The sequence below is a fragment of the Haemorhous mexicanus genome, chromosome 8, assembly GCF_027477595.1.
Source record: "Haemorhous mexicanus isolate bHaeMex1 chromosome 8, bHaeMex1.pri, whole genome shotgun sequence".
In the NCBI taxonomy this organism is placed as follows: Eukaryota; Metazoa; Chordata; class Aves; order Passeriformes; family Fringillidae; genus Haemorhous; species Haemorhous mexicanus.
In genome coordinates this window covers 244,412-270,632 of record NC_082348.1, presented here as the reverse complement: position 1 = coordinate 270,632, position 26,221 = coordinate 244,412, and the positions used below count along the sequence as shown (strand labels likewise).

At 43.9% G+C, this 26,221-nt stretch overlaps 2 protein-coding genes across 12 annotated transcripts in view; both read left to right on the top strand.

The window, feature by feature from the left end:
- Nucleotides 1-2,043: 2,043 nt before the first annotated feature.
- On the top strand, nt 2,044-9,253 carry DAPL1 (death associated protein like 1). The gene is made up of 4 exons (XM_059852414.1): nt 2,044-2,231; nt 5,703-5,790; nt 7,399-7,462; nt 8,984-9,253. Exons 1-4 carry the CDS (start codon nt 2,186-2,188, stop codon nt 9,101-9,103), a joined length of 318 nt encoding a protein of 105 aa, XP_059708397.1. The 5' UTR covers nt 2,044-2,185; the 3' UTR covers nt 9,104-9,253.
- A 10,954-nt stretch (nt 9,254-20,207) lies between these two features.
- Nucleotides 20,208-26,221, top strand: part of TANC1 (tetratricopeptide repeat, ankyrin repeat and coiled-coil containing 1) — a 62,316-nt gene continuing 56,302 nt past the window's right edge. For 3 of the 11 annotated variants that reach the window (XM_059852401.1, XM_059852398.1, XM_059852392.1), the window contains exon 1: nt 20,208-20,317. The gene's annotated coding sequence lies outside the window, so the exon portion shown is untranslated. Of the gene's footprint in view, nt 20,318-20,338; nt 20,456-22,112; nt 22,658-26,221 lie in introns of those variants that run through there. The other 8 variants (XM_059852403.1, XM_059852400.1, XM_059852402.1 and 5 more) reach the window with 6 other exon arrangements.

The window sequence follows — 26,221 nt, the reverse complement described above, 5'->3', positions numbered from 1 at the left end:
AGGAAAAGAAAAAAAGAAATGGTATGTTACATTTAATATGGTAAGAAGTCAACATGAACTTAAAATTTCTTATTTAAACCAAGTTCCCATGCTTGTCCCAAGAATTCCTGGAACAAATGTACAATGGCACTAAACCTTATCCTTATTAATGCTTTAGGCAGCACACCAAAGCTGTACTGCATGACTGCCTTATGTGGTAAGTAATGAAATTTCACCTATCCAATCTGTGCAGTAACAAACAGCTCAGGTAAACAAACTGAAAAAATCACTATTTCTCTGCTGAGGCAGAGAAACATGAATATCAAAAACCCTTACTCCTGGCCAAGTACTTCAGAGAAGGGTTCTTTTGTTCTCTCTCCTGCAGATCATTTTACCTGAAAGAATTTGTTTCCCCAGTCAAAATTGCCATCATCCACTTCAGGCTAAATGCTTATGGGCAGAGACATGCAGCACTATCAACTTTAATATTTGCAAAGTAAGTTGCTTTTCTAGGGAGGAAATTGCTGCATTTCAAAACTGTTTCCTGCCTCATACATACAGAATTAAATATCAGAGAGATCTAGTTTAGACTGGATGTCCTTTCAATTTTTCTGCTTTAAAGATCCAAGCCATCAGTAGTCACTCATAAGGTGGTTGTTGAGCTGTAAATACCTACTGGTTTCTTAGTCTGTTTTCTCTTCCATTTTTTTTACTTCATTTCCCCTTTCTTCAGATTCTACTTAATCACATCCTATTTTTACATTCCCTCTCTCTCCTTTTTTTTTTAATCATTGACACCCAATAATAAGACAATTCCAAAGAAATCATGAGACTAACTTTTTTTTTCTTTCGTGTTTTGCTTTCAGAATCCCTAAAAGAGCAAATATTTGTGATTAAATGCTTTAGCACCGCAGAGCAGAACATGTTTACAGCAATCTAGGAAAATCTTTTTGACATTCTGCATGATGGTTCCAGCAGCCGCCTGCAGACCAGCCCAGCCCAGCCCGCGGCTGGGCCGCCCTCCCTCGGCGGGCACGGCGAGCAGCGCGCCCGCAGCGCCTCCCCAGCAGCAGAGCCGGCGCAGAGCCGGTGCCGGCAGTGCTCGGGCGCCGCCGCACTCTCCCTCCCCAGGGCACGCGCCCATCCCTTCGGAGCGCTGTAGGAACGCCGTGGGACGCATCTTCTGCCCCACAGCTGCCCGGCACCTGCCCCATGCTTCTGGAGAGCCGGCGGGACCGGTGCAGTGGTACAAAACCTTACAGCCACTGACAGCTTCAAGAAACTGACAAATTGCGATGAAGATTTCTTCATCCGCAGTATAATTTACAACATAGATGGTAAACATTAAAAAATAATTCCTTCTTTTTTTTCTTGGTAATTTTAAATACCGAAAACGAATATGTTGAGGAGTTTATACAGTAAATAATTCCAGATTAGCTGTATCTACTTTCAGTTTTCATGTTTCTAATACGTTGTGTAAAACTTAAATGTTTGTTATGGCCACGGATTTTTTTAAAAGAGGGCATTGTTTTGCTTGTCTCAAGCAGACACTACTGATTGAAGAGGGCAAGATTTACCTCACTAAATCAAGTTCTTCGAATCTTTAGCAACGTTTTTAAAAGTCCCGCCTCTCACGCCGCTCCCTCACGCCGCTCCCCACCCCTCACGCCGCCCTCACGCCGCTCCCTGCCCCGCACACCGCCCTCACGCCGCTCCCCACCCCTCTCCCCGCCCCTCACTCCGCTCCCCGCCTCTCACACCGCTCCCCGCCTCTCACACCGCCTCTCACACCGCCCTCACACCTCCCTGACGCCGCTCCCCGCCCCTCACTCCGCTCCCCGCCTCTCACACCGTCTCTCACACCGCCTCTCACACCGCCCTCACACCGCTCCCTGCCCTCACACCGCTCCCCGCCTCTCACACCGCCCTCACACCTCCCTGACGCCGCTCCCTGCCCTCTCGCCACTCACCGCCTCTCACACCGCTCCGCCTCTCAAACCTCCCTTCACAGCGCTTCCCGCCCCTCACTATCGACTTCGTACCGCCCCTCACACCACTCCCCGCTCTCACAGCCCCGCCCCGCCCCACCCCAACCTCTCCGAACCGCAGAAGGCGCTGCCGCTCGGGTCGGTGCGCGGTTCCCTGCGCCGTTGCGTGGTCCTGCCCCGGCCTGCCCCACTTGGTTCCCGGCGCTCCCGGTTCCGCCATGGCGCTGAGGAAGAGCGTCCCACCGGGCCGGCGCCCTCCCGCAGGTAGGGGCCGGGGCCGGGGCCGCTCCGGGCGCGGTGTGAGGGGCTCTCCCGCCGCACCGTCCCACACAGATGCAGCTCCTCCGCGGAGAGGAGCGGCCATATGGGACCGGGAATTGCGGAGGCGAGTCTATGGTGCGGGGCCCGCTCTCCCCAGCAGGTCCCGCAGCCGCCCCATCATGGGTGCGCTCGGTCGGCGGGTGTGCGGCTGGCGCCGCTCGGTGATCGGGCATTATTGAGGGATAGCGAGAGGAATGGGTGTCCATATTCAATATCTGTGTTTAATGTTGCAGCCGTATCCCTCACCTCCTGTAGTAAGGTGAAGAATTTACTTCCCCTCCACCAAGCGCCCCCCCTCCCCGCCCCGCCTCACAGAGATAGATCTCTCTGTGAGGAAGCCTTCGAGCCTGCTGTTCAGCGGCCGCTCTGCCTGTGGCGGCTCTAACGATGTAGTACCGGGATTTTAAGGATGTAGTGCCGAGTGTAGTAGCGCCTGTGTTTGTCAGGGGAGCGTGTAAATACATACAGTGTGAGCAGCTCCTGAGCCATCCCAGGAGCTGAGCGGAGCTGTCTCAAACACACCAGTGCGTGCACTCTGTCCCTGTGTGCCTGTTCTGTTCTGAGATGTTGCAGGCTCAGCCTTTGGAGCTGGGAGATAGTCACTGCAAGGACAGTCACTGCAGGCTCAGCCTTTGGTACTTGAGGAACCGTCGCTACAAGGCTTTAAACCAGTTGGGACTTCCCCTCGGTTTATTAGGAGCAGTTAGTGCCTGAGGAGCACATACTTGTCTGTCTCCCTGTACCTCATAGAGCAGTTTTGTTTTCTTGGAAATATTTTTTTTGTTTGGAGGTTTTTTAGCATACTTTTACATGAATTTGGGATGTAAATAATTTTTTCATCTTGTCTCTGGTCCATTCCTGGACTTTTGTGTGTGTGGCAGGAACAGTTGAAAGGGGCTTTAAACCACTGCAGTCAGTGACCTGGAGCAGGTACTGGTCTTTCTGAACTTGCATTATAGTATTCTGCAACCCGTAGACTTGCAAGTCTCCAAGTAAGTCTTGGTGAAGCTTATGTGTGACTGCAGTGGGGACCAGCTTGGCCAAGGGGTAGAGATAGCAGAGTAAATGGTTTTTTCTGACCAGTATTCAGCCAAGCTGTCTTTGTTTTCACTTGGGTTTGTTTTTATGTTTGTTTTTTGTTGTTGTTGTTGTTGTTGGTTAGTTTTGGGGATTTTTTTGAGAGGGGACTATTAAAAGGAGTGTGCCTCCTTACTTTCTTGTTTTATTTTAAAAATACATGGTATTTTAAAAATGGAAATTAATAAAGATTTTGTCACTTAACTGTTAGATTACATGGCTAGCAGGTCACTTATAAAAAACAAAAAAATTGAACTCTGTATTAAAAGTTTGCCATACCCCTCTATTGCTTTGGAAAGCAAATTACAAAACAGCTTTGTGGTGCATCCCAGATGCATCTATGTTTAACCCTTCCCCCACCAGGGATGTGTGTGAACAGCTGGGACAGCTATTCCTAGTGGCTAATTTCAAGTCAGTGCAGAGATGGAAAGGAACACGGGTTATTTTTAATCACTATAGATAACATTGTTTTGTGGGCCTAGTGGTAATAGACACAATTCCAGACTGTCCATGTTTCAGTATCTCTTCCCATGTTGAGTATTTCTCTCCTCCTTGTCTAGCTCCCCTTGTGCTTTGTGAAAGCCTCATAGTGTTAAAATGTCTGCTTCTGTCTGGATCTCCTTGCCCTGCTAAATTAAAAACAATGCTTGTATCTAGAAATTGCCAATCCTGCATGTGGAGAAGGTCCCAAACCAAAAGTTGCAGGTCTAGGTTCAGTTACCTTTTTTTTTTTTTTTTACCTAATTCCAAAATTTTAGTGGTTTTCCTGTTTGTGGTTTGACTGGTTCCTAAAAATACAAGAGCCTATCAATGTGTGGGAGAACACTTGGGATAACTTGTGTTGGTGTTCTGGATAAACTTACGTAAAGAGAAATTACGTTGAGAAGATCTCTGAGATCTTGAAAGATGCCAGGGCTTTTTTTTTTTTTTTCTGTGTGGTCTGGTTTGTTGTTGATATTTGGTTTGTAGTTTTTTGGTTTGGGTTGGGTTTTTTTTAACATGGTTTGTCATTCTAGTTTGAAGATGCCTCAAAGAAAAGGAAGAGTATCGCACCTTGTGTGCTGAGGGTATTTAGAGTCTCAATTCTCTTTACTGGTAGATACTTGGAAACAAACAGTTGAAACTTCCATTTCGGATACTTTTAATTTTGCAGTTAAGCTGCCAGAAGGACTAGGTTCAGTCTAGGACTCCGGTGTATTTGCAGCTGTAAGATGGCTGGGCAAAGAGTTTGCTGCTTATGCAGCAGTATCATTACCTTTATGGATGTCATTTTAAGAAGAGAAGAAAAGCCAAGTCTAGCTATAGCATAACTCTGATCTTATAGTGCTGCCTTGGACATGACTGAGGGAGAATTTTGGTTTCTAAAATTAAACCTGCAACCAGGAAATACAAGGTCAGGAGTCAGATTTGGTAGAAAATGGGCATTAGTTACAGATGGATACAAATGCATTTCTCATGCTAGATAGTTGAGTAATTCTAGAAACCTTTCCCTATTCTCTCCCTCCCTCAAATTAAAACTCTAGCCTTAATTGTTCACAATCAGAATAGGAGTCTTGCTGAAAAGTGAAGCAACCTGCTAAATAGGATGAGAAAAGAACACTAAGATTGTTCTTTCTTAGTTACAGTTTCAAAACTTAAAATGCTCTCTTGAAGAGGGAGAAGGTATTTCTTTCAAGAGAATGTTTTAGATAACTTTATGTATTCTTTGTTCAGAATTCAATTTTCAGACATGCCTCAGAACTTAAATTGTTGTTGTTAGGTCGCCTGTAGCTTAATTAGTACTAATTGGTTTTGTGATTGGCAGATACGTTAATAAAATATAATTAAACATGTTGGAACACAAGTACAAGATGACTATACATCTGTTTTTTGTCTGCATTAATAAATTTATTCTGGAATATCTTGAACTGATCATGAAGCCCTTATTGCTGTTAGTCACGTTGTTCAAAAACCTGAAAGTGTTCAGATGGTGGTTCGGTTTTCTTTTTTGTTCTTAAAATACAAATTGGAGATGTAATATTCTTCCCCAGAAACTATTAACATAGTAAGGTGTTAAGGTTTAATATAGTTAGTGGCACCTGAAACCACTCTGATTTCTTCATTTATGGTATCTGGAAGTTGATTTCTGTCTGCCGTGACACAGAATTTTGAAGCCTTTGCTGCATCTCTTTGGCTACTCCTGTGTATGTGTGTGTACAAGTAAAGCTTGGAGCTAAATACTGAAAGATGATTTCTGGTTAATGGTTATCTGGGGTAAAAGTATTCTCTTCTTGTGTATGTAATTGTGGTGTGTAGTTCTGTAGGTATTTTTACTTACATTTCACTTTCTTCTTGCAGTTAAAGCTGGAGGTATGAGAGTGTCTAAAAAGCAAGAAAATGGACCTGTTGAGAAAAATGCTAAACTTCCAGGAAAAGAGAAGTCAAGGTATTACAATGCAGGGCCTGTTCACCCCTGCCCTGTAGTTCAAGATCATAGGTAATGGTCTTTGAAAACAAAGAAAAGTCTAATTCTACAAGAGTTTAATTCTTAAACTATCTTGTGCAATTTGTAGATAAAATAATACTGATATAGAAATAAGTATTGACTTTAAAACCCCCAAAACCCAACTACTTCAAAACCCAAGGATAGTGCCTTGCAATGAAAGGCAAAGGCTGAATCTCCTCTCTATTGTCATATTTTATGGAACAGAAATTAAAACAATGTATTACATAACTGTGCCTAATAAAGGAATGGTCAAACAGTTTCCAGTGAAGTAGGAATGAACTTTAGGCTGTCCACATTCTGAAGGAAATTAAACCCACATCAACTCCCCCAAGGAAGAGTCCTATCTCCTATATAGGCTATACCCCCTATTTCAATCTAAAATCTAATTTGGCTTTTGCTGTTTGCTACTTTATAAGGTTAACCAAGCTATTTTGCCCTAAAAATGAAGGCATACTTCTATTTTGAATAAAATAACAGTAATCAGCTGATTTGGCCATTAAAACAAGTATTTTCTTGAAGCTTTTTCAAAGACTGAACGTTTTCCTAAATACCTGCACTTTTCTTAAATGGCACTTAAGAAAAAGTTAACCAATATAAGGGTATGACAGTAAAATTTGAATGACTTGTGATGTTCCTGGAATTTTTGATTCTTTTGTTGTTTTCTTCTGGGATTAGAAGCTTCTTATTTTCTCTTGTTGCCAATTGTCTGGGTGTAATTTTGCAGCTGTCTTCTCCACAGTCTTAGTTACCTAATGGTATAAACAGATCTTAAATAACATATTTGTCAGTGTAGCAAACTGTCAATTACTGAATTGAAATGTCAGTAGGAAATGTCTTGCCTAATCCACAGAATCACTAACTTAACTAAAGCAGTATCTGCTTTTTCAAGAGTCACATTTATGTTATTTGGGATTTATAATGATTTTTCCCTACTCCATTTTAAGCTACAGATGTGTGAGTGGATATAATGGTATCATCAGAAGAATGTGCTATCTGAAGTTCTTGCTGTTGCTGAAGTAAATTATTTCATATCCACAGATTTATTTGTGGAATATTAGTAACATGGTGTTATTCATAGGAATATGGAGAAGTTAATAGGATAATCTGGTGAAAAAAAATGTCTTGCTTGACAAACAGTTGCTGTGAAAGTAAACACCCTCCAAAAGAAGAGGGTGAATTTTTTTCATGGGTCTATATTGGAATCAAGAAAATGTTTTGTAGATTAGGATATAACTGCTCAGCTTCTGACAAGTTATTTTACAGTGTACAAAAAAAATCCTTTTTGAGATATTCAAGGATATTTCATATACAGTTTTTTGTATATCTGAATAAAAATTGGAGCCTGTCATAGATTTTCTGTTGTTCCATTCTGAAACAGCATGCCTTTTTTGATATTACATAGTTTTTAACATGATGAAAAGATTCAGCTCCAAACCCTAAATTTATATTGCAAAATGTTTTGTATTAAGTCTGGAAAAGGAAAGTGACAACTGCTTGTGTGTTTCTGTAAGATGGAAATGCTAAATACTTTTTTCTTCTGCTTTACAGCGCTATTGTCAGTTTTGCAAAACCTCAGAACATGGGCGTCTTGGTAGCAGAAGCTCTGAACAAAGTAAGTCTGAAAGAAAAAGTCAGGGTTTCTTTATAAATCTAAACATGAAAAAATGTTAAGAAGTGTAATTTCCTCAAACTTGTGTCTGGCAGTATCAGGTGTTTAATCTGCCACTAAATGTTCTTGGGATAACCTATTTCTGTAGTGGTCGTGTGGCTGAGCTTCTAGATGGCTAAAAAGTACATGGGCTTCTCTCCTTACTCTGATTCCACTCCTAGTTACTGCAACATGCCCTGGGTACTTGTGCTCACCTGTGCAGAGAAGCACAGCCAGGCAGCAAGGTGTGTCCTACTGGTAAAGTGGCATGGTGCATTAGCTTTAGTGAAATATGGGGAAGAATTACCAGTGGCATCTAAGTGTCAGAGCAAGCTGGGATTACAGTGCAGAGCAAAACCTTGTCTTCTGTGCTTTATCCCACTGTAGAAATCACTCCAACTTCTACAAGGATCCAGCAAAAATACAGAGCTGCTTGAGGGAGGTGGGTGGCATGACTGGCAGGTGCAGGGGACACCAGGATGGTGATCCAGTGTCCTGCTCTGGGAATGATCCCCAAGACAACAGGCACTGCATGTCCTGCTGCTGCCCCATATCTTGCTGTGTCATTTGAGGCCTGACATCATTCGGTCGAGCATCTTTTGACTTCTCCCTTAGGAATACTATGGGATCCTGTAAAATCTTGTATCCCACAGCTGCTGATGGACCCTTCTGTTTATCACATGCTTACAGCTCCAGTGTCTTATTGGGCTGTTGGTACAGACTTACACCTGCCCTTTGGAAGAGCTGATTTCACAAGCAGCTCTTTGGTTTGCATGGTAATCTGAAGACCTGACAGTTGTCATCTCTTTGTTACACACTTACAGTCTTCAGACTCTGAAGCGTACAAGAGTTCCTCATCCCTAGAGCTCAGCAAAACATCAGAACTCAGTTGCATAATTTCAACACAAGCCTCTTATCAACAGTTGTTTTTATAGATTTAGCCTGTAAATCTTGAATTTTTGTTTAGACTTTTTAATGGAGAACAGATACAATTCATCCTCTTTCTCTTCTACCTGCCCTCATCCCCTCTGTTCTGACCCACCATTTCTTTTTCCTACTGGTTTTCAGAATCCTGAAACTATATGACACTACCTTGCTACTTTAGAATGTGATAGTTAGCCACTGTAATAATGATGATTTTGAACTTGGGAAAATAAGAATTTTATTCAACTTACTGTTAATTCTGGCGTACTGATTATCTGCTGTGTTTTCCTTATCTTGGAAGCTCATTCTATGAGCTACTAAACAAGAGAAGAAAAAAAAAAAATTCCCTAAAGGTAGTCAGACTAATATCACTTTGAAAACAGAAATTATAACTAAAAATACCAAGTTACCATGAGTTCTGTGTATTGATCACTTGAACTTTTTCTGGGTTTAGGTTTTACTGCTCCTTTTAAACTACTTTAATAGGATAAAATTTAGAAAGAGAATAGCTGAAAATCTGTATTCTATCACAACTTTTTTCTCCCCCCTTTAATGTTACAGATGAGCCACAATATCCATGCAGCAACATTGCAAGTGGCTCACCAAAAGCCACAACCTACCTTGGAGAAGTTCATAATGCCTAAAAGAATTTACATTATTCAACAGCCACGGAAATGTTAAGATAATCATTAAAAAACTTATGTTTACTTAAAAGTGAGTTTCTATTCTATATAGCACTTAGCACATTGTGCTGAAGTGCTCAAAAGCTGTGTGCCTTGTATCTTGCTGTGTTTCTGTTACTGACAATAAACTATAAGAAGAGTTACTAAATGTACTCAGGATTTATTACAATATCATGGCTTCTGTCTAACCTGGTGTTACTGGTATGTAGTAATTACTCAATGCCAAAAAATCTGTTTCACTTACTGTGTGAGTTTTGAGTGAAGGAATGGGAACTGTCAGCCCTGTTGTTTTGGGGTTTTTTTAGTTTAATGGTAGCAAATCTGATGTGAACTTGATTCTAAGAAAGCATGACTCAAAGACATGGGGCTTCTTTCAATTGAGCCTGAGGTTTTCCATGCTGAATGCAGGCCTGAGGCTTACTGCATGGTAAGTAATTCACAAAGTCCTGTGAAGGATTTCTGTGCAATGAAAGAGTATTTTTTGCTTGCATTTCTTTCTGTAAGAAAACCCAGCTCCTCTGCAGAGATCCAGCGAGCAGGAAGAACTGAGGAGAAACAGTCTGTTTGAACCTGTTTGGGGCTTGGGTGGATAAATGAAAGAGTTACCTGACTTGGAGCTGAACCCTTGGCATAGGAGGGCAGGTAGCAGGGAGGAGCCAAGGTGCAGAGAATGCTATGACTGGAGTTTGGACTTGGTAGAATGGTGTATGAGACTTAGTACTGCCTGGCAGTAGTACAATCATAAAGGGTCAAGCTTAAAAATGGGGATGAACAAGTGTAAATCCCAGTCCAGGCAATGTGCTTGAGCCATGACCTGCTTGCAGTGACAGCAGGGACAATGGAGCCAGGGGATAATACTGTCCTGCTGTTGGGAGTTGGTTGTGGAGCTTCACTGACTCAGAATTTAATTGACTTTTTTTTTTTTTTAAGGTAGTGATTGCAGAAGAGTATTGTCCCAAAACTGATTCTTTTACCCTTTTGGTGTGCAAGAAATTGACCCCCCCCCACAGACTGGAGGTTTTTTATTTGTTTACAGTTGTGTGCAGAAAGGGGTGCTGTGTGGTGAATTGTCAGAGCTAGCATGGAGACAGACCAAGGCAGGCACACCTCTAGGTTACAGTCTCAGGCCAAGCAGATCTTACTTCACTCCGTGGTTAAGTTGCTGTTAGCTTCTCTCTGTTTCAGTCCCAATGTACAGTGCCCAAGAAGTCATGGTATGTGCTCAGTGAGCAGTGGGCTCTTGGTAGGCAGAGGGGCTGAGCTAGGGATGTGGCTTTTACTATTATAATTATGATCTAATGAGGAAAGTTTGTGGCAAGGGCAAGAAGCAGTCAGACCTGAGGGTTTGTTGGCCCATCATATAAGGTCCTGAATAAGAAAGGTGTGATCTTTTTATTCCCTCCCCTTCACGGACCTAGCACATCAATTTTCTGTTTCGTACATTCCTGTGGCTGTTGCTCCCGTTGCTTAACTGCTTTGTTCTCTGTCTTATTATTTGGAACTTTGTTCCTGTTATGCATCAGTTCCCCACTTCCATACTTATGATGCTTCTTATACATATCATGTCTCACTTTGGAACTGTCACATATTTTCCTGAAAGGAATCATGGGGCTGACAGGTAAATCAATTGCTTCATGATTTCCCAAATGCAAATACAGAGTGCTACAATTAAGGCAAAACAATAGGGTTTGTATTAGGAGAACAACAAGGTAGGACATCTCATTTAAACTCCCTGTAGTGCTGGTTAGTGACCATCTGAAAAGCAGCCTACCACCCCTGTGGTTGGGGTTGTTCCAACCCTTGTGTGCTTTCCACATCACAATGGACAGTAATCAAAGTCTTTTGTCTATTCTTCTGAGCTTGTTTCAGCAGTTATTGCAGATCATCCTGTTATAATAATTTTCTTACTCAAGCGAGATTCATCCCAACAGAGGATGGGCAGCAGATCTTGAATCAGCGTATAATTATACAGCAATAGCTGACATAATGTGACAGGAGCTGAATAATTGAAATTCCACCCATTGATTTTGGTGAAATCGTGAACACAAACATTAGAGTAATTATCTGTATCAGCAATAAGGTTATCTACAATATGAAGCCACAAATTGTTCTCATATAAGCACATTGTTTTCCAGTATATAAAAGTACACATTCATGAGCTTCATCAGGATGGATTTCAAAATGACAAACACTATTCTGGCTTCAGACAAATGTCAGGGCTTTGGTGTTAGTGCACAAGTGAGTCCCTGTTCCCATATAGTGCATGTGCTAACACTAATGGTTTGCCATTCCCCATGGGCACACGTCCTATGCTCTGGGGTAGGGTTTGGTTATGATTCAGGCCTACTGCACTGACTGAGTGATGGACACCAATGCTCCTATGTGGATTAGTACCAGGACTGTGCTATTGATGGTATTATAACTGATTAAGTGCCACCAAGGCTGGAATTCCTTTGCAAATTCAGTCATTATTCCAAATTACTTTTTGAAGTTCAGTGGGTGAAGGTGCCTTCTTCACATTCTCTTAAAATTGCTGCTGCTGTTGATTGTATCCACAACTGAGCTCAGACGTAGCTAAGAGAAAAAGAACCTTCACCTTGGTTTGCACCAGGTGCCTCTGGGATCATCTATGAACTCACTCATTGATTCCTTCCCACTGAGGCAATGTGTCAGATAAGAGCCATTGATTAGTTGCTAGTGCTGGTAGAGAAGACCACAGAGGGTGTTGTAATTTGTTTAAATCACTTGTGGTTGTGCTCAGGTTATTTATAAGTACTTCAGCATCTGTACAATTTAAAACTCCATGTGGTTCCAGTCACAATTCTTCTTATTCCTTATGGGGGTTGCCCATGTAGCCAAGCTAACTGTCTTGCATGGGAAGTACTTAAGGATGGTGACCAGATCAGTTTAAGTGTAGAAATATTAATCTGCATTACCAGTTCTATTTGTTTAAGAAACCAAGGTGGGTTAAACATTTGCTGCTGATCTGCATTTTTGATCACATGGTCTGATTTCAAAAATTTGTGGGGATTGAATTTTCTCATCCTCTTTGACTGGGGCAGATGTAATTATTTTGGTTTCAGTAATATCTACCTTGAGTTTAAATGTTAGTCCCACATTATGGTGGTCCCAAAGTCATATAACAAAACCAGGTTTAACCAGGGTAACATTATACCAACAATCCCACCTTTCAGTGGCACAAAATTTTGAGTCTTTTGAGCTTGATTCTGTTGTACTATGAAGCATTGAAATTTGAGTGGCTTTCCCATGTGTAGATCCATTGATCATTTTGCAGCATATCTGAATTTTTTCTTGGGTTGTTCCTTTCAAGATAGGAACCCAGCTATACCTATCCATGTTCTAAATATGCTTCAGCCCCATCCATAACCAGAGTAGTGCAATTCTACACTTAAATTGTATACTTAAATTCATGCTTAATGTGAAAGGTGATACTCAAAAAATGGTTATACTGCCAAAGAGGATTCTTTTTAAAGTGCGCTTTCCACATGACTGCAGTGGAAAGCTATTGCAAATATATGAGACACTCCCTCTAAAATCAAGGGATCCTGGAAAGATTACCCAGAGTTAGTGTTGCCATTTAACACTAATGTCTGCATCTTTTCATCCATCCATCAAATGTAAATACCCTTGTGTTGATTAAAGATTAAATTATGATCACAGGGGGTGGGGATTAGTAGCATGTGCAAAAAATAATTTGGTTACACCTTGAATAAATAGAAAAAATTAAAATACTGCTTCTCTTTTGAAGACAACTGCTTTTTATCTCTGGTTCCATAACTGACTGATAGCCACTTGTGAAATACTATCAATGTTATCCTGGATAACAGCAGCAATATACTTTATGGGTGTTGAAGTTGTAGGTATGGGATTTGGAAACCAGTCTGCTTTTCTATTGTTTACAGCACACTTCTACTCCCCAGGCTGGCTCTATGGCAGTGAATACTGATATGAATGTTAGTGAACAAACAGGACTTGAGTCAAAACTGTCCATGTGTCAAATGACTATCTGTGCTCTCAAAGCCAAAATTAGCACAGTGCACTCTAATCTGTTGATGGCCAATACATGCTCCCTATACAAAGAATATTTGTAAAATCTTTAGAATTCTAATCTTTATGTTTTTTGTTTCTGTAGAAAATCAATAACTAGGGAAAAGTTGTAGGGTCTGATTCTTCAGGCCTTTATGAACATCACTTTGTATGAAGCTTTGTATGAATGTTGCTTAACTGTTTAAGGCAGTATGTTCAGGGAGGAGGGATGTGCTTGGTGTAGAAGGGAGCTGCCACCCTTTTGTGGCATAAATCAGGCAGTCATACAGAGATTGCTAAGGATGGAACAGTTCTGTCAAAAAGCCCTAGGCACTTAGCAAGTGCAGTCCCACAGAGATGAACTAAGGACATTCAGTAACTCGAGTTTCTGGCAAGACCATGTCTGTGGGCAAACAGGAATTCTGCAGCAGGGGCTCAGCCCATGTGTCTGAGCTGCATCAGTCCGCCCAGCCCAGCAAATCCAGGTGTGCCCTGCAGCAGTACCGGGGCTGCCGTGTACACGGAACAGGGTGCCATGCTGAGGGTGCCGTGGGAGTGCCCAGTGGCCTGCCAGAGAGCAGGCTGGAAGGGAAAGGATCTTCCAGGTGCTGCCTGGGTAAAACTTTCACATGTAAAAACAGGTCCAGACAAGAACAGGAGGTCTAGTTTTGATAAACTTTGTTTCACGGGTTTGCAAAATGTAGAGCAGGTGCAATCTTCTCTTCTGCTATGAGATGAATCTTGCAGAGCAGGAAATTCTGGCAAGTGTTCTGTTCCATGTCCTGCTCGGTCAAGTGGTGTCCAGTTTGTGTTTGCACCATCATTGATGATACTGTGTTGAGGCTGTAGTGCCCTCTGTTGCAGGGATTTTGTTTTATTTAGTTCAAGCTGTAATACTTAGCTTTCATTATTTAAATATGAATTGCCACCAAATTCAGCACATAAAGAACAAATACAGTAGGTTTGCTAGAAAAATCAAACCCCTGCAGGAAGACTGTTTTCAGGCTGTTCATGGACTATTTCAAACAATGCAGCCATTCAGTGAGAAGGACATGATTTCAAGAAAATATTTCTGCTCCTGATCTTCATTTCACCATATTGGAGGACACAATGTTTGTTAATATGCAGTTGTTATTAGCTGTAGCCCTCAAAGATGAGGGCTTACCTTACAGAGATGGGAAGCCAAGGGACAATGAAGGCTTTGAAAAGAGATTTCAGTACATACTGGTTGTTTCAATGTCTTTGTCAGCTTGGTAATGTCAGATGTGCTGTTTGATGGCCTGAGACATACATGATCTCTTGGACTTCTCTGCAGGGAGGAGTTTCCTCTTGGGCAAGGAAGAGTCTCTACCCTTAAGCACTTGGTGCTCCTACTTTGGGTGGTGCTGGACAGAGTTGCTTGGGAATTCAGAACTGTGCAGTTTGGCTCTGGTCTGGCAGGAGCTACAGGATATGCTGCTCAGTGCACAGACCAAGGCCTGAATTGAGATGAAGGGATTCCTGACTTGTGTGTGAAACTGCAGTAGATGAAATGGCAAAGAAATGGCGAGACTGGGAAGTTGCAATAAAACAGAACTAGAGCACAAGACTTAATTTTAATAAACAAATACTAGCTGTTGTTTAGAGCCTTTGTGCGTTCCAGGATGTACTTGTTCAGCCTGTTCCTCTCTAAGTGGTATGCATAAATCTGCAAATCATTTCAAGCACAGTAACCTCTGCCTGCCATATCAGCCCCAAAAGTCCTGGTAAGTGGTGCGTACATAAGTCAAATAATTTCCTGAGTTCACCTTTAATTCCAGGATAGAAGACTTTATTTCTACAATGTAAAAAAAGACCAACCCAAATTCAGTGGTCTGATTAGTGTCATCTGCCAAACTCGTATTGTTCCTCTTGTGTGCATTTCCCACACTGTGTTCCCAGGAGGGCACCTCTTGGTTTGGAAAATCTTGCTGTTTTTGAATACCCTTGTTTTCACATGTTGTCATTCCTCCTCTTCCCTCCTTGCACCTTCTCGCTGCCCTTTCTTCCTCAGCTTGCACAGGACAGCCAGCTGATCAGGTGGCTGGAGGAGTGTGTACTTTTATAGTATATTTATGATTCTTGTCATACATGGCCACAGATTCTGCTTGTGGCCATTATGCTACTCTTGCTCAATTTTAATAAAAACCTCTAGATTATATTATTAGCAGAAATTTCAGTCTGACACCTTATTTATAATGGGCTACCAGTGTTTAATTTGTTCCAGAACTGAAGAGAAGGACTGCTACAGCTCTGAAGTCTGAGTATTGTTAAGTGTCCAGCTAACAGAGACTCTCCAACTCTCCAGCTGTTTGTTAAAGCAATTTTATAGAGGTTTAGAACTCCTATCAAGAGAAGCTTATGTAGTTTCAAAGGTTATTAATTATATCATGTGTAGTGGATTTGCCACAAGAGGTTGCTGTATGCCTACAGCTTGTTCCAGCTCTGCCAGCTGATCTGCCCTCAGAAATACTGCTGTTTTCTGCCAAGGAGGTGTATTTTAATCTGCTGGAAAAGTTTCAAAGGAAAAGAATCGATAAGTTTATAAAAACCTCGTTTGGTATTTCATGGGGAACATGACTACCCAGAAGCTGTGAAGATACAAAGGGTATCCATGGTACCATAATTCCATGGTAACAAAAAGTGGTATCAGACTCCCCACCCTTCCTCCAGCCTCTGGGTTCCCAGCTGGAGTCAGGTACGAGTGAGGCAGCACAAGGAACAGGAGAGTGCAGACAGTATTGGTATTGAGTACATTCAGTATGATTTTCTCCCTTTGTAGATGCTTACATAGTACGTTTCTGAATGTGGTCACTTCATAACAAATTCATTGCTCCATGAAACAAGCAACATTAGAAAGTTGGATATGGCATCCAACAGTCAACAGTTATCTATTGAGACATGAAGTTTCTGAACCCCTCTCTATATACAGTGTATTTCTTTTATATTTGGGCCTGACTTCTGGAGAGCAATTCAGAAGTTATAGTTATGTAAAGGAATTATTAAGACTTTTCTTAAGTTATGATAAAAATGTTTTATATAATAGGTATCATTTTAGTTGCAAAATATGCAGTTGCCATATACTGAAATAGAACAGTCACTAAAATGAAGATTGATATTAAAATTTAAATTCAACTTTCTACTTTCATTGATCACAACTTTCTTAAATTCTTTCTAGTTTAAATTTTTCACATTCAGTATGTTTTTTCAAAGTTAAAGAGGGAGTTGGAGCAAACTGAGCTATCTTTAAGCTACATAAGCCTGAAATATTTGGTTTTTATATGTTACAATCCAGAAATATTAAATAGTGAAAAGTAAGGTTATCTATTAAAAAAATAGCTGAAATTGAAAACTTTTAATTTGGTTTGTTCTGTGGATCTCAGCCTTAAAAAATAAAACAAGTCAAAACCACAAATTTAGGCTGATTTTGCTGAAGCTGTTCACAGGTGCCAGCCAAAGGTGACAGATGTGTTGCTCATCTCTGGTGTCTGTGCATTTGAACTCTCTCTTCTCCAGTAAAGTCTGTTGAGGTTTCTGTAGACAAGACTTGTCAATATGTCACAAGGAGCCCTCCAATTATGTCAAAAGTTCTAGCTGCTGGTTCTAAAATTGGTTTTGATGCCTTGAATTGTAATGAATAAAAAGGACAATAAAGGGGGTGACGGGGAAACGGCAGAATGTCCTAACACTTTGCAGACCTGGGCTGTAAGGAATTCAGGAATTTGGCTGGCAGAAGTGCCTACTCTGCATGCTTCTGCTGGTTGAAGTGCATATACTGTTCTAATAAGCTTACAGTTCACTAATTGGACTTTTTTTTCCTTGTCTCATGCTCTGCCAGTGAGGAGGTTCACAAAGGAAACTGGGCGGGAGCAGAGCTGGGACAAGTGACTGAAGCTGACCAAAGGGATATTCCATACCATAGAATTTCATTCCCAGGCTATGAACTGGGGGAGGTATCCAGAAGGGCCTATCTAGATTTGGGAAGCAGGGGGTCTTCAGCCAATGGTGAGCAATTCCATTATGCATCACTTGTTTTTTCCCTTTTTATTATTTACCATTATTACTTTTTTTACGTTATTTTCAATTATTAAACTGTTATTATCTCAACATGCAAGTTTTACTTTGATTCCCCTCCGCATTCCACTGGGGTGCAGGTGAAGAAAGCAGGTTGAGGGAGCAGCTGCACGGTGTTTCATTTCCAGGTGGGTTTAAAACCACGACAGTCTACTACCTTAAAATCAGTAAATTGAGGATTTAATACCAAATTATTATGTTGCATGAGAATCAATCTGCTGGGATAAAAACATCTACATTGAATGAAAACCTCTAAAATTTACGAATTACCTTCCTTGAAAGCACCTTCCAAAACCAAGAATTAGAATAGTAGGTTAAGATGAGAAGCATGAACTAACATAAACAACATTGACGCTGAGCTGAAAAAGGGAGAAGAAAGTCCGATTTCTAATTTCTTTAGCCCCCAGCATATATGTTAATACAATGAACACTGCTGCCATTATATTTCAGTGTGATCTGATTCCTGTTTTCCTAAAATAAAAAGCTACTAGAAGCTTGCGTGATAAGTGCAAGACTGAGGAGAGCCATAACCTTTGTGAGAAGAAAGAAGAAGAGCTGAAGAATTTCAGTGGCTAGGAATGGATAAATCATCTGAACAAATGAGTGGAAGGAGCAGAAGGCAGAACAGTTAAAGTAGAACAGCTGTGAGCTAAATACTTCCCAAAAGGAAGCTACTGATGAGAGCAAAAATCTTTACATTCCTGATATCAAAAGCATTGCTCTACTGAGACAAATCGGGAAGCACTAGAATCCATTGTGAGCTCTCCTGTGAAGTGGGACCTAAATCCAATGGACTGTAAGTACTATTTCAAAACTTTTGGATTCCTGTCTAGAGGAAGAGAGTGCCAGCGCTGGACCTGCTGAGGAATAGATCCAACCACAGTGGAGTCATAGCTCAGTTTCTTGTCTCAGATTTCAGACACAAAGACAAAATCATAAAATGCTGCCCAAACTTTTGACATTTCCTCTTAGAAGGAAAATTCCTTTATTTCCAGAATAATAAATATAGGCCTCATTACACTGGCAAAATGTAGGGAAGAGATTAAGAGGATTCTCCACTGGAGAAAAGACACTGTACTTGCTGCTGGCTGAGGTGCATACAGCATCTTCCCCTTGTTCTGGAACCAGTCTTCAGCTACCAAGTTGATGTAGTGACAGTGAAAGAAGAGTAATGTCACTTATTGCTGTTGCTCTTGTCACCCTGAGGGCTTTGTCTCCAGTTCCTCTGCTCTTCTGCCACCAAACAAGGCAGTTATGGCCAATGTTCTGCAGAGAATGTGCTGCTTGTATATCAGCCTGTCACTTCTTTCTGAACACATACATGGATTGTCTTTGTGCTCCTTACAGACACATTGGAAGACATTTTGTGAAGTGCTTGCATAGTGTAGAAAATGTTCTAGAATATTCTGGCACTGTAATTTTGCAGTTAAATTCAGATTTGTCATGATAAATTACATATGAAAATCAATCAGAGTTTGCACAGAAAACAGCAAATCCTTATTTATTCATTTATAAATGTATTTTGATTGTCCCTACATTTTCCTTTCTTGTGTGAGGAGGATTTATTTTTTGTACTTAATTATGTGAAATTGTAGTGTGTAGCAAAGATAAGCACTTTGGCCTCTATGCAGGGAATAACTGCAGTATTGGACACTTGGGGTGGAAGAAGCAAGCAGCTTCAGGTTGGGAAAGAAAAACATGTCAGCTGAGTGTTTCTGTTGACATTTTTGATTGATGTGCTCATAACAATGGCATGCAGATCACCACTGCTAAACCTATGTTATACTTAACATAGTTAATACCACCAAGCACTTCAGTGCTAACGCCATTGATGTAAGACAGTTATCTCTCTACGTATGACATTCCCAGCCAGAGATAATGCTCTTTGGTGGCTACTTTGGGACAGCTTATTGGGGTTACCATGGGTGCCCAACTGTAAAATTACCAGTACCTCAGGTTTTTTCTCATAAGCTACCATCTGAGCTGTCTTTTTGAGGAGCTAAATATTTTAACACTCTTGCTGCCTGGCATCATCTTCAGCCTTCAGATCAGTTTTGTGGATTTCTTCTGCAGTCTCTCATTCTTCAGTATCTTGGAAAATATGGATGGATAGACTGGGAATACTGCTCAGAGGAAATGCCACCTCTACACGTGCTTGCGATCCCTCATTTGTACAGGTAAAGAGCACACTGGCTTCTTTTGGAGCAGCTGCGCTGATGTCATGTGGTTTTGCCATGGCAGCCCCATACCCTTTTGAGGGTGCTGCTTTCCAGGACACAGTTTGTCTTTTTCTGTGTTGTGGGCAGGGCCACATTCCTTGTTCCTACAACTGACATTTCAAATCTGGCTGTATGAAATGCCTTGCGTGGTCCCGTTCAGAAAGTAACTTGGATCAGTCTGAGATCCCAACAGAATCACAGAATGGGTCAGTTTGAAAGCGACCACAGCGGCTTATCTGGTCCAACCTCCCTGCTCAATCAGGGTCATCCCAGAGCACATGGCACAGGATTGCATCCAGACGGTTCTTGAATACAAGCACCGGTGGAGGGAGACTCCATAACCTCTCTGGGCAATCTGTTTCAGACCTGCCGTTATTATTTATAGTATTTACATTATTTATATTCCACTCGTCTTTTGCCCTGTGCAGCTTTTATAAGCTCCGATGCGATTACTTTCATGTTCCTGATGGAAGGCTGCTTTGGTGGAAGCGGATGGCTTCCGGTGCGGAGCAGGAGCAGAGCTCAGCCGGGCAGAGCGCACGGATGGTGGGGCGCTCGGAGCAGCTCCGCGGGCCCGGGAACGGCTCTGCGGGGCTGCGCGGTCGGTGTTTATGGAGAGGCACCGCGGCTCGCGGAAGGGCGGCCCGGCCGAGCGGGCAGTGCGTTACCGCGTCTCACCCAGCGCTCCAGCCCGGCCCCGCTCCGCCTCAGCCCGTCCCGCGGGGGGCGGGCGCTGCCGCCGCCCCTCCCGTGAGCTCATCCCGCCGCCGCGCCTGCCCAGCCCGGAGCAGCCCGGAGCAGCCCGGGCTGGGCCGCGCGCGGAGCCCGAGGCGAGGGGCCGGGCCCGCCGCTGGGTGAGACCTCCCTGCCTTTTCCTCTCCTTCCCTTCTTCGCCCCGCGCCCGGCCGGGACGGGGGCTGCGTGGGGTCGGCGGGCGCGGAGTCGCCGGTGAAACTTTCTGGCGGAGGAACGTGTGCGGGCATGTCGGGCAGGCACGGGCCGGGGCCGGGGCCGGGGCCGGGCGCGGAGGGGCGCGGCCGGCGGGGGTGGCCGCGGCTCGTGAGTGGCCCGGGGTGGCCGGGGCCGGTCCGGTCCGGGGGAGGTGCTGCCCGGGCGGGGCCCGGCCGGGATTTCCGCCTCTCCGGCCCGCACTGTCACGTTTCGGTGACTGGGGCGGTTTTAATGCCTTTGCCAGTAAAAATCTGGGGCGGAGGGTTGGCGGAAGGCTGATTGCTGCAAAACTTGGTTTCTTGGTGGTGTTTGGTTTCGGTATTAGAAGGCGAGAAAGAGCCGCTGAGAAGAGGCACACGGCCCGGGCAGAGCCGGGCTGCGGGTTCGGCCGTGCGCGGGCAGAGGCGGGGGTGGGATAGGATAGGGTGGGGTGGGGTGCGACACGTGCGTGTCTGTGGGCAGCGACCTTGTTTTGACGGCTGGAGCAGAAGGGCCTGCCCTAGAGGTCATCAGTGTTCCTGCTGGGATCTCAAGCATAAAATGATAAAACGATAAGTTGATTAGTTTTTATTACGTGAGTTACTGGTAGTGTATAGTAACAGTGTATTTTAAAGCAGACTTTCTTAAAGCTTTCTGATTTTTCAGTATTCGTTTGCCGTAGCCTCATAAGGCATATTTGTTGGCTAGGGGACTGGGTCCTGAATTACTGTTTTCAAAACCAGATTGTGATTGGAGATATCTTTGTGTGAGGTTGGACCCCGGGCGATGGAAGGAGGTTTAGATCCTCCTGAGTGTGATGCGGATGTGTCCCCTTCCCGTGGTCCCAGCTCTGTAGCCCCGCGGGGCCGGGCGGCAGCGGCACTTGCCTGCTCTGCCTCACATGGCGGTTTCTGACGAAGCCAGTGCTTTTGCACCATTTGGAAAGCTAACAGCTGAGGATGTGGGAGGTTTACTTTGGGCTTCTGTGACTGCTGGGTGTAAAAACAGTTGGCAAGAGGTTTGTTCGCTGGTCTGGAGTATTTTAAATGTTTTACTCATCCAGCCTACTTCAGAGTTTTGCAGGATTATTCAGTATATATTCAACAGAAGTCCTATGTTACCTCGTATTTTTGATAGCTGTTGCTTAAAAATAGCCTGATACTTAAAAATTGAAAATACCAGGGAATTAGGGAAATAGGTGTGATGCCTTAGATCCAAGAAAATTTCCTCACACTGTTGTTTAATATACAGTGGCCAAAAATGAATCTTTCCTATTTGTTCTGATCTGCTGTATAAGTGCTGTTTAAGTGAAAAATGGTAATATATTTTTAAATAGTGCCAGTGGGCAAGGTAAACACAAGTACTGCTTCTTTTTGCCACTGCTTGTGTAGTGCATTCAGCACTTCATTTGTGTGGATGCTCTGAAGTTCTGGTTGCCTTGCTTTCTCAGTGTAGCTAACCATTGGAATGTCCAAATGGTGATGAATTATATCTGCTTTAGAGCCAAAACATATTTGGTTCATGGCCAGAGTTGCTCAGCTTCCCATAAGAGTATGTAGGAAAAAAGACATTTTGTGTGTATGACCACAGTCCTGAAGTTGATGCCATGGCAACTTTGTGATCTGAATTATATGTTGGAAGGCAGCTGAGCAGTCTTAGCAGAGGTGTTTGTTTTTCTTTAGCTGAACTTCTTCCTCTTATCAAGATTAAACCTTTCTTTGAAGGTGAAAGATTATTTAGCAAGCTTTCAAACTCCTGTGTATGTACAAATATCAGCCTGATCTGTTAGTTATTTGTTATGACATCCATAAATATCTGTAAATTGTAATTTATATCCATTATTTTAAAATTAAGGTTTATATGTAGGGATGCTGTTTTGACTAAAAAGTGGTATTTCAGGCTCCGTCAGGAGCTAGAACTTCATGTTTTCCAGAAAAATAGATAAAGGTCGGCTTTAGGTTTATGTGTGGGAAAGTCTGAGGAAACTGGGTTAGTTCAAGTCTTTTTGTTGCTTTCAGCTCCCAAGACTTGATGTGGAGGTTGGAGAGTTTTTTTTATCACAAAGCTGTTTCAATGGAAAAAAAAAAATCTCAGCATATGGCCTAACAAATGTGTAAGGTCTTATTTCTTAACAATATGTTTGTGTATAGGAAGCACTACTGTTAGAAAACTGACCTCTGAGTATTGAAGGCATAGTGTAACACCGAACTGAAGAAACCCCAGAAGTAACCTCTGGAACATTACATGATCCTCACTGCATTTGGGTTTGTGTTTAACTTTAGTTTGATAAATGCATCTGTTTTTTTTAATAAGTTTCTTTTTGTGGAGCCTTAACCCCTCTGATCTTATCCTGAAGGGAAGTAAATAAAGGGATCAGTTGCTCATTAATGCAGAATATCTATTGGTCTAATGTGAATATGTCTGTTTGCTCTGTGGTCTCCTACTATCCTTTCCTTTTAAAATTCATTATTTTGCACAACTGAATTAATCCTTCAGTATTCATTGTACTTGAGAAGTTCTGTAGAGGTATTTCAGCTTAATTGAATAGATTGTTTATCTAAGTATAAAACTGTAGAGCTCAGGGGATGATCTCTGTGCTGTGTTTGGGCTCTCCACAGATATTTTGGAGTCTCCTGTGGTGTCCATCTCCTGCTCACTGGGTGTAGGAGAGTCTGAACTGGAGCACAGTTTCTATTTCGCTTGGTTTGTGCTTCAGTCAGAGAGGGTGCTTTCGGTCTCCTTTCATAGCTAAAATGACCTCTTGCCCCCCCTCCCTGTCTTCCAGCTTCATAAACCTTGAGAGGTTTATCCAGTGTAGTGATTTCAGATTTTTGTGCTGTGTAGGTGATACATCACTGTGTAGGCTTTTTTCAACCATCATTGCCACTCCTGCTTCTTGAAATATATGCAATCTAGTTCGTGTTCATGAAATTACTTTAACTTCTGAAAGTCCTGTTTCTCTTGCTGTGTTTCTGGAATTTTGGTTTTGCTCCCCCTCTCACCAGGAGGAGGCTTGCTAAGCCATAGGCTTAATCTGTAAAGGTACTTTGTTACTAGAAAATTCGCTTTTGCAATGTCTTAGCTTCAGTGCTCAGTCTCCTTGTGTAAAGCATGGAGATACTCCTGTGCCTGAGGGATGTTCATTAGAGTGTGGGAGCAAAGGACCAGGCAGCTGTGCCTGTGAGAGGTGTTTCTCCACTGAGTGATTGGGAGCATTGCTGGCACATGGGCTTTGTTTCCTGAGGTGGTGTCACCAGTTTAGTATTTCACATACTCTCTCCTCTCGATCTGGATCACTAATTTCTAATGAGGGTGCCAGTTTGGAAGCAGAGGTTCCTGTGGCTTTGGAGTGACCGGCTGTGCAGATCTGCTAGCTTGGCAGATGTGAGGTGTCCCGTTGGTGTCTTGTCCCACAGGACAAGTCCTTGGGTGCTGGCAGAGAACAGTTTGCTCTCAGCCTCATGGCTGGTGTAACACCTCAGCCTGGGATGCAGAAGTGATGTTCAGTGATGGCACCGGTGAGTTCTGCCACAGCCCTTACTGAAATTTAAATGTCTGTGGTCAAGTCAAAAGCTGCCTTTACAGTCTTGATGCCATGGAAGTTGGTGGCAATGCCCACTGAATTATGCCTGCCTGACCTTTTTCTGTAAACACTCTGTGTCAACAGGTGCAGGGGTTATGGTTTGCAGTGTTAATGAGGTGACTGACTTGGTGAGGCACTCTTTGTGAAGCACTTCTCAGGCACTTTTGCAATCTAAATGGCCAAAATAATTTTGGGAATGCAGCTGGTCTTGAAGTCATCTAGTTCTTCCTCATGTGTGTTGGGGAATTCAGCTGTATCTAGACATGTATGAAATTGGAAAACTGCATGCAACTTAAAGTTCTAGTGATCTTAAATATTGTAACTAAATAAATACATACAATATATAAAAATATATACAAAGTTACATATATGTATTTTGAATATCGGAGTGGTTTTTATCAGCTGTCCTTAATTCATGGTGATGCAAGTTAGAACTTGTGGATTATCATTAAATACAGATTTCCTCCATGTTTTAGATTTCTGTAATACAGGGTGGTCTTAAAAGAGGAAAAAACTCCACAACCTACAGTAGAATTGTTCGAAGTCTCATCTCACTCTGCAGCAGAATTCACCCCAATTAGTGGTACAAGTGTTAGTGGAATTTATCACCTTTTATTTTTAAGAAAAGGACGCCTGATGGCCCAGCTCTGTCAGAATGACCCCATGCAGGGGGTGTGCCAGGTGACAGTGGCTAGCCTGCCTGACACAGAGGTGTCACAGCTGTCAGGGCCCAGGAGGGGTCCTGAGGGTGGCTGAGGACAAGCCATAGGCCCACAGGACACGGGGCAGTGTGGAGTGTGGGATCCTGAGGGTGGCTGAGGACAAGCCGTAGGCCCACAGGACACGGGGCAGTGTGGAGTGTGGGATCCTGAGGGTGGCTGAGGACAAGCCGTAGGCCCACAGGACACGGGGCAGTGTGGAGTGTGGGATCCTGAGGGTGGCTCAGGACAAGCCAGGCCCACAGGACACGGGGCAGTGTGGAGTGTGGGATCCTGAGGGTGGCTGAGGACAAGCCGTAGGCCCACAGGACACGGGGCAGTGTGGAGTGTGGGATCCTGAGGGTGGCTCAGGACAAGCCATAGGCCCACAGGACACGGGGCAGTGTGGAGTGTGGGATCCTGAGGGTGGCTCAGGACAAGCCAGGCCCACAGGACACGGGGCAGTGTGGAGTGTGGGATCCTGAGGGTGGCTGAGGACAAGCCGTAGGCCCACAGGACACGGGGCAGTGTGGAGTGTGGGATCCTGAGGGTGGCTGAGGACAAGCCATAGGCCCACAGGACACGGGGCAGTGTGGAGTGTGGGATCCTGAGGGTGGCTCAGGACAAGCCAGGCCCACAGGACACGGGGCAGTGTGGAGTGTGGGATCCTGAGGGTGGCTGAGGACAAGCCGTAGGCCCACAGGACACGGGGCAGTGTGGAGTGTGGGATCCTGAGGGTGGCTGAGGACAAGCCATAGGCCCACAGGACACGGGGCAGTGTGGAGTGTGGGATCCTGAGGGTGGCTCAGGACAAGCCAGGCCCACAGGACACGGGGCAGTGTGGAGTGTGGGATCCTGAGGGTGGCTCAGGACAAGCCATAGGCCCACAGGACACGGGGCAGTGTGGAGTGTGGGATCCTGAGGGTGGCTGAGGACAAGCCAGGACCACAGGACACGGGGCAGTGTGGAGTGTGGGATCCTGAGGGTGGCTGAGGACAAGCCATAGGCCCACAGGACACGGGGCAGTGTGAAGTGTGGGATCCTGAGGGTGGCTCAGGACAAGCCATAGGCCCACAGGACACGGGGCAGTGTGGAGTGTGGGATCCTGAGGGTGGCTGAGGACAAGCCGTAGGCCCACAGGACACGGGGCAGTGTGGAGTGTGGGATCCTGAGGGTGGCTCAGGACAAGCCAGGCCCACAGGACACGGGGCAGTGTGGAGTGTGGGATCCTGAGGGTGGCTCAGGACAAGCCAGGCCCACAGGACACGGGGCAGTGTGGAGTGTGGGATCCTGAGGGTGGCTGAGGACAAGCCGTAGGCCCACAGGACATGGGGCAGTGTGGAGTGTGGGATCCTGAGGGTGGCTCAGGACAAGCCATAGGCCCACAGGACACGGGGCAGTGTGGAGTGTGGGATCCTGAGGGTGGCTCAGGACAAGCCAGGCCCACAGGACACGGGGCAGTGTGGAGTGTCGGGTCCTGAGAGTGGCTGAGGACAAGCCATAGGCCCACAGGACATGGGGCAGTGTGGAGTGTGGGATCCTGAGGG

Bases quoted from the DNA above. Each gene is read 5' to 3' on its own strand.
- DAPL1 (XM_059852414.1), top strand. From the start codon at position 2,186: ATGGCGCTGAGGAAGAGCGTCCCACCGGGCCGGCGCCCTCCCGCAG. The intron at 5,791-7,398 runs GTATTACAATGC...TCTGCTTTACAG, and splicing joins CCAGGAAAAGAGAAGTCAAG to CGCTATTGTCAGTTTTGCAA. The intron at 7,463-8,983 runs GTAAGTCTGAAA...TTAATGTTACAG, and splicing joins TAGCAGAAGCTCTGAACAAA to ATGAGCCACAATATCCATGC.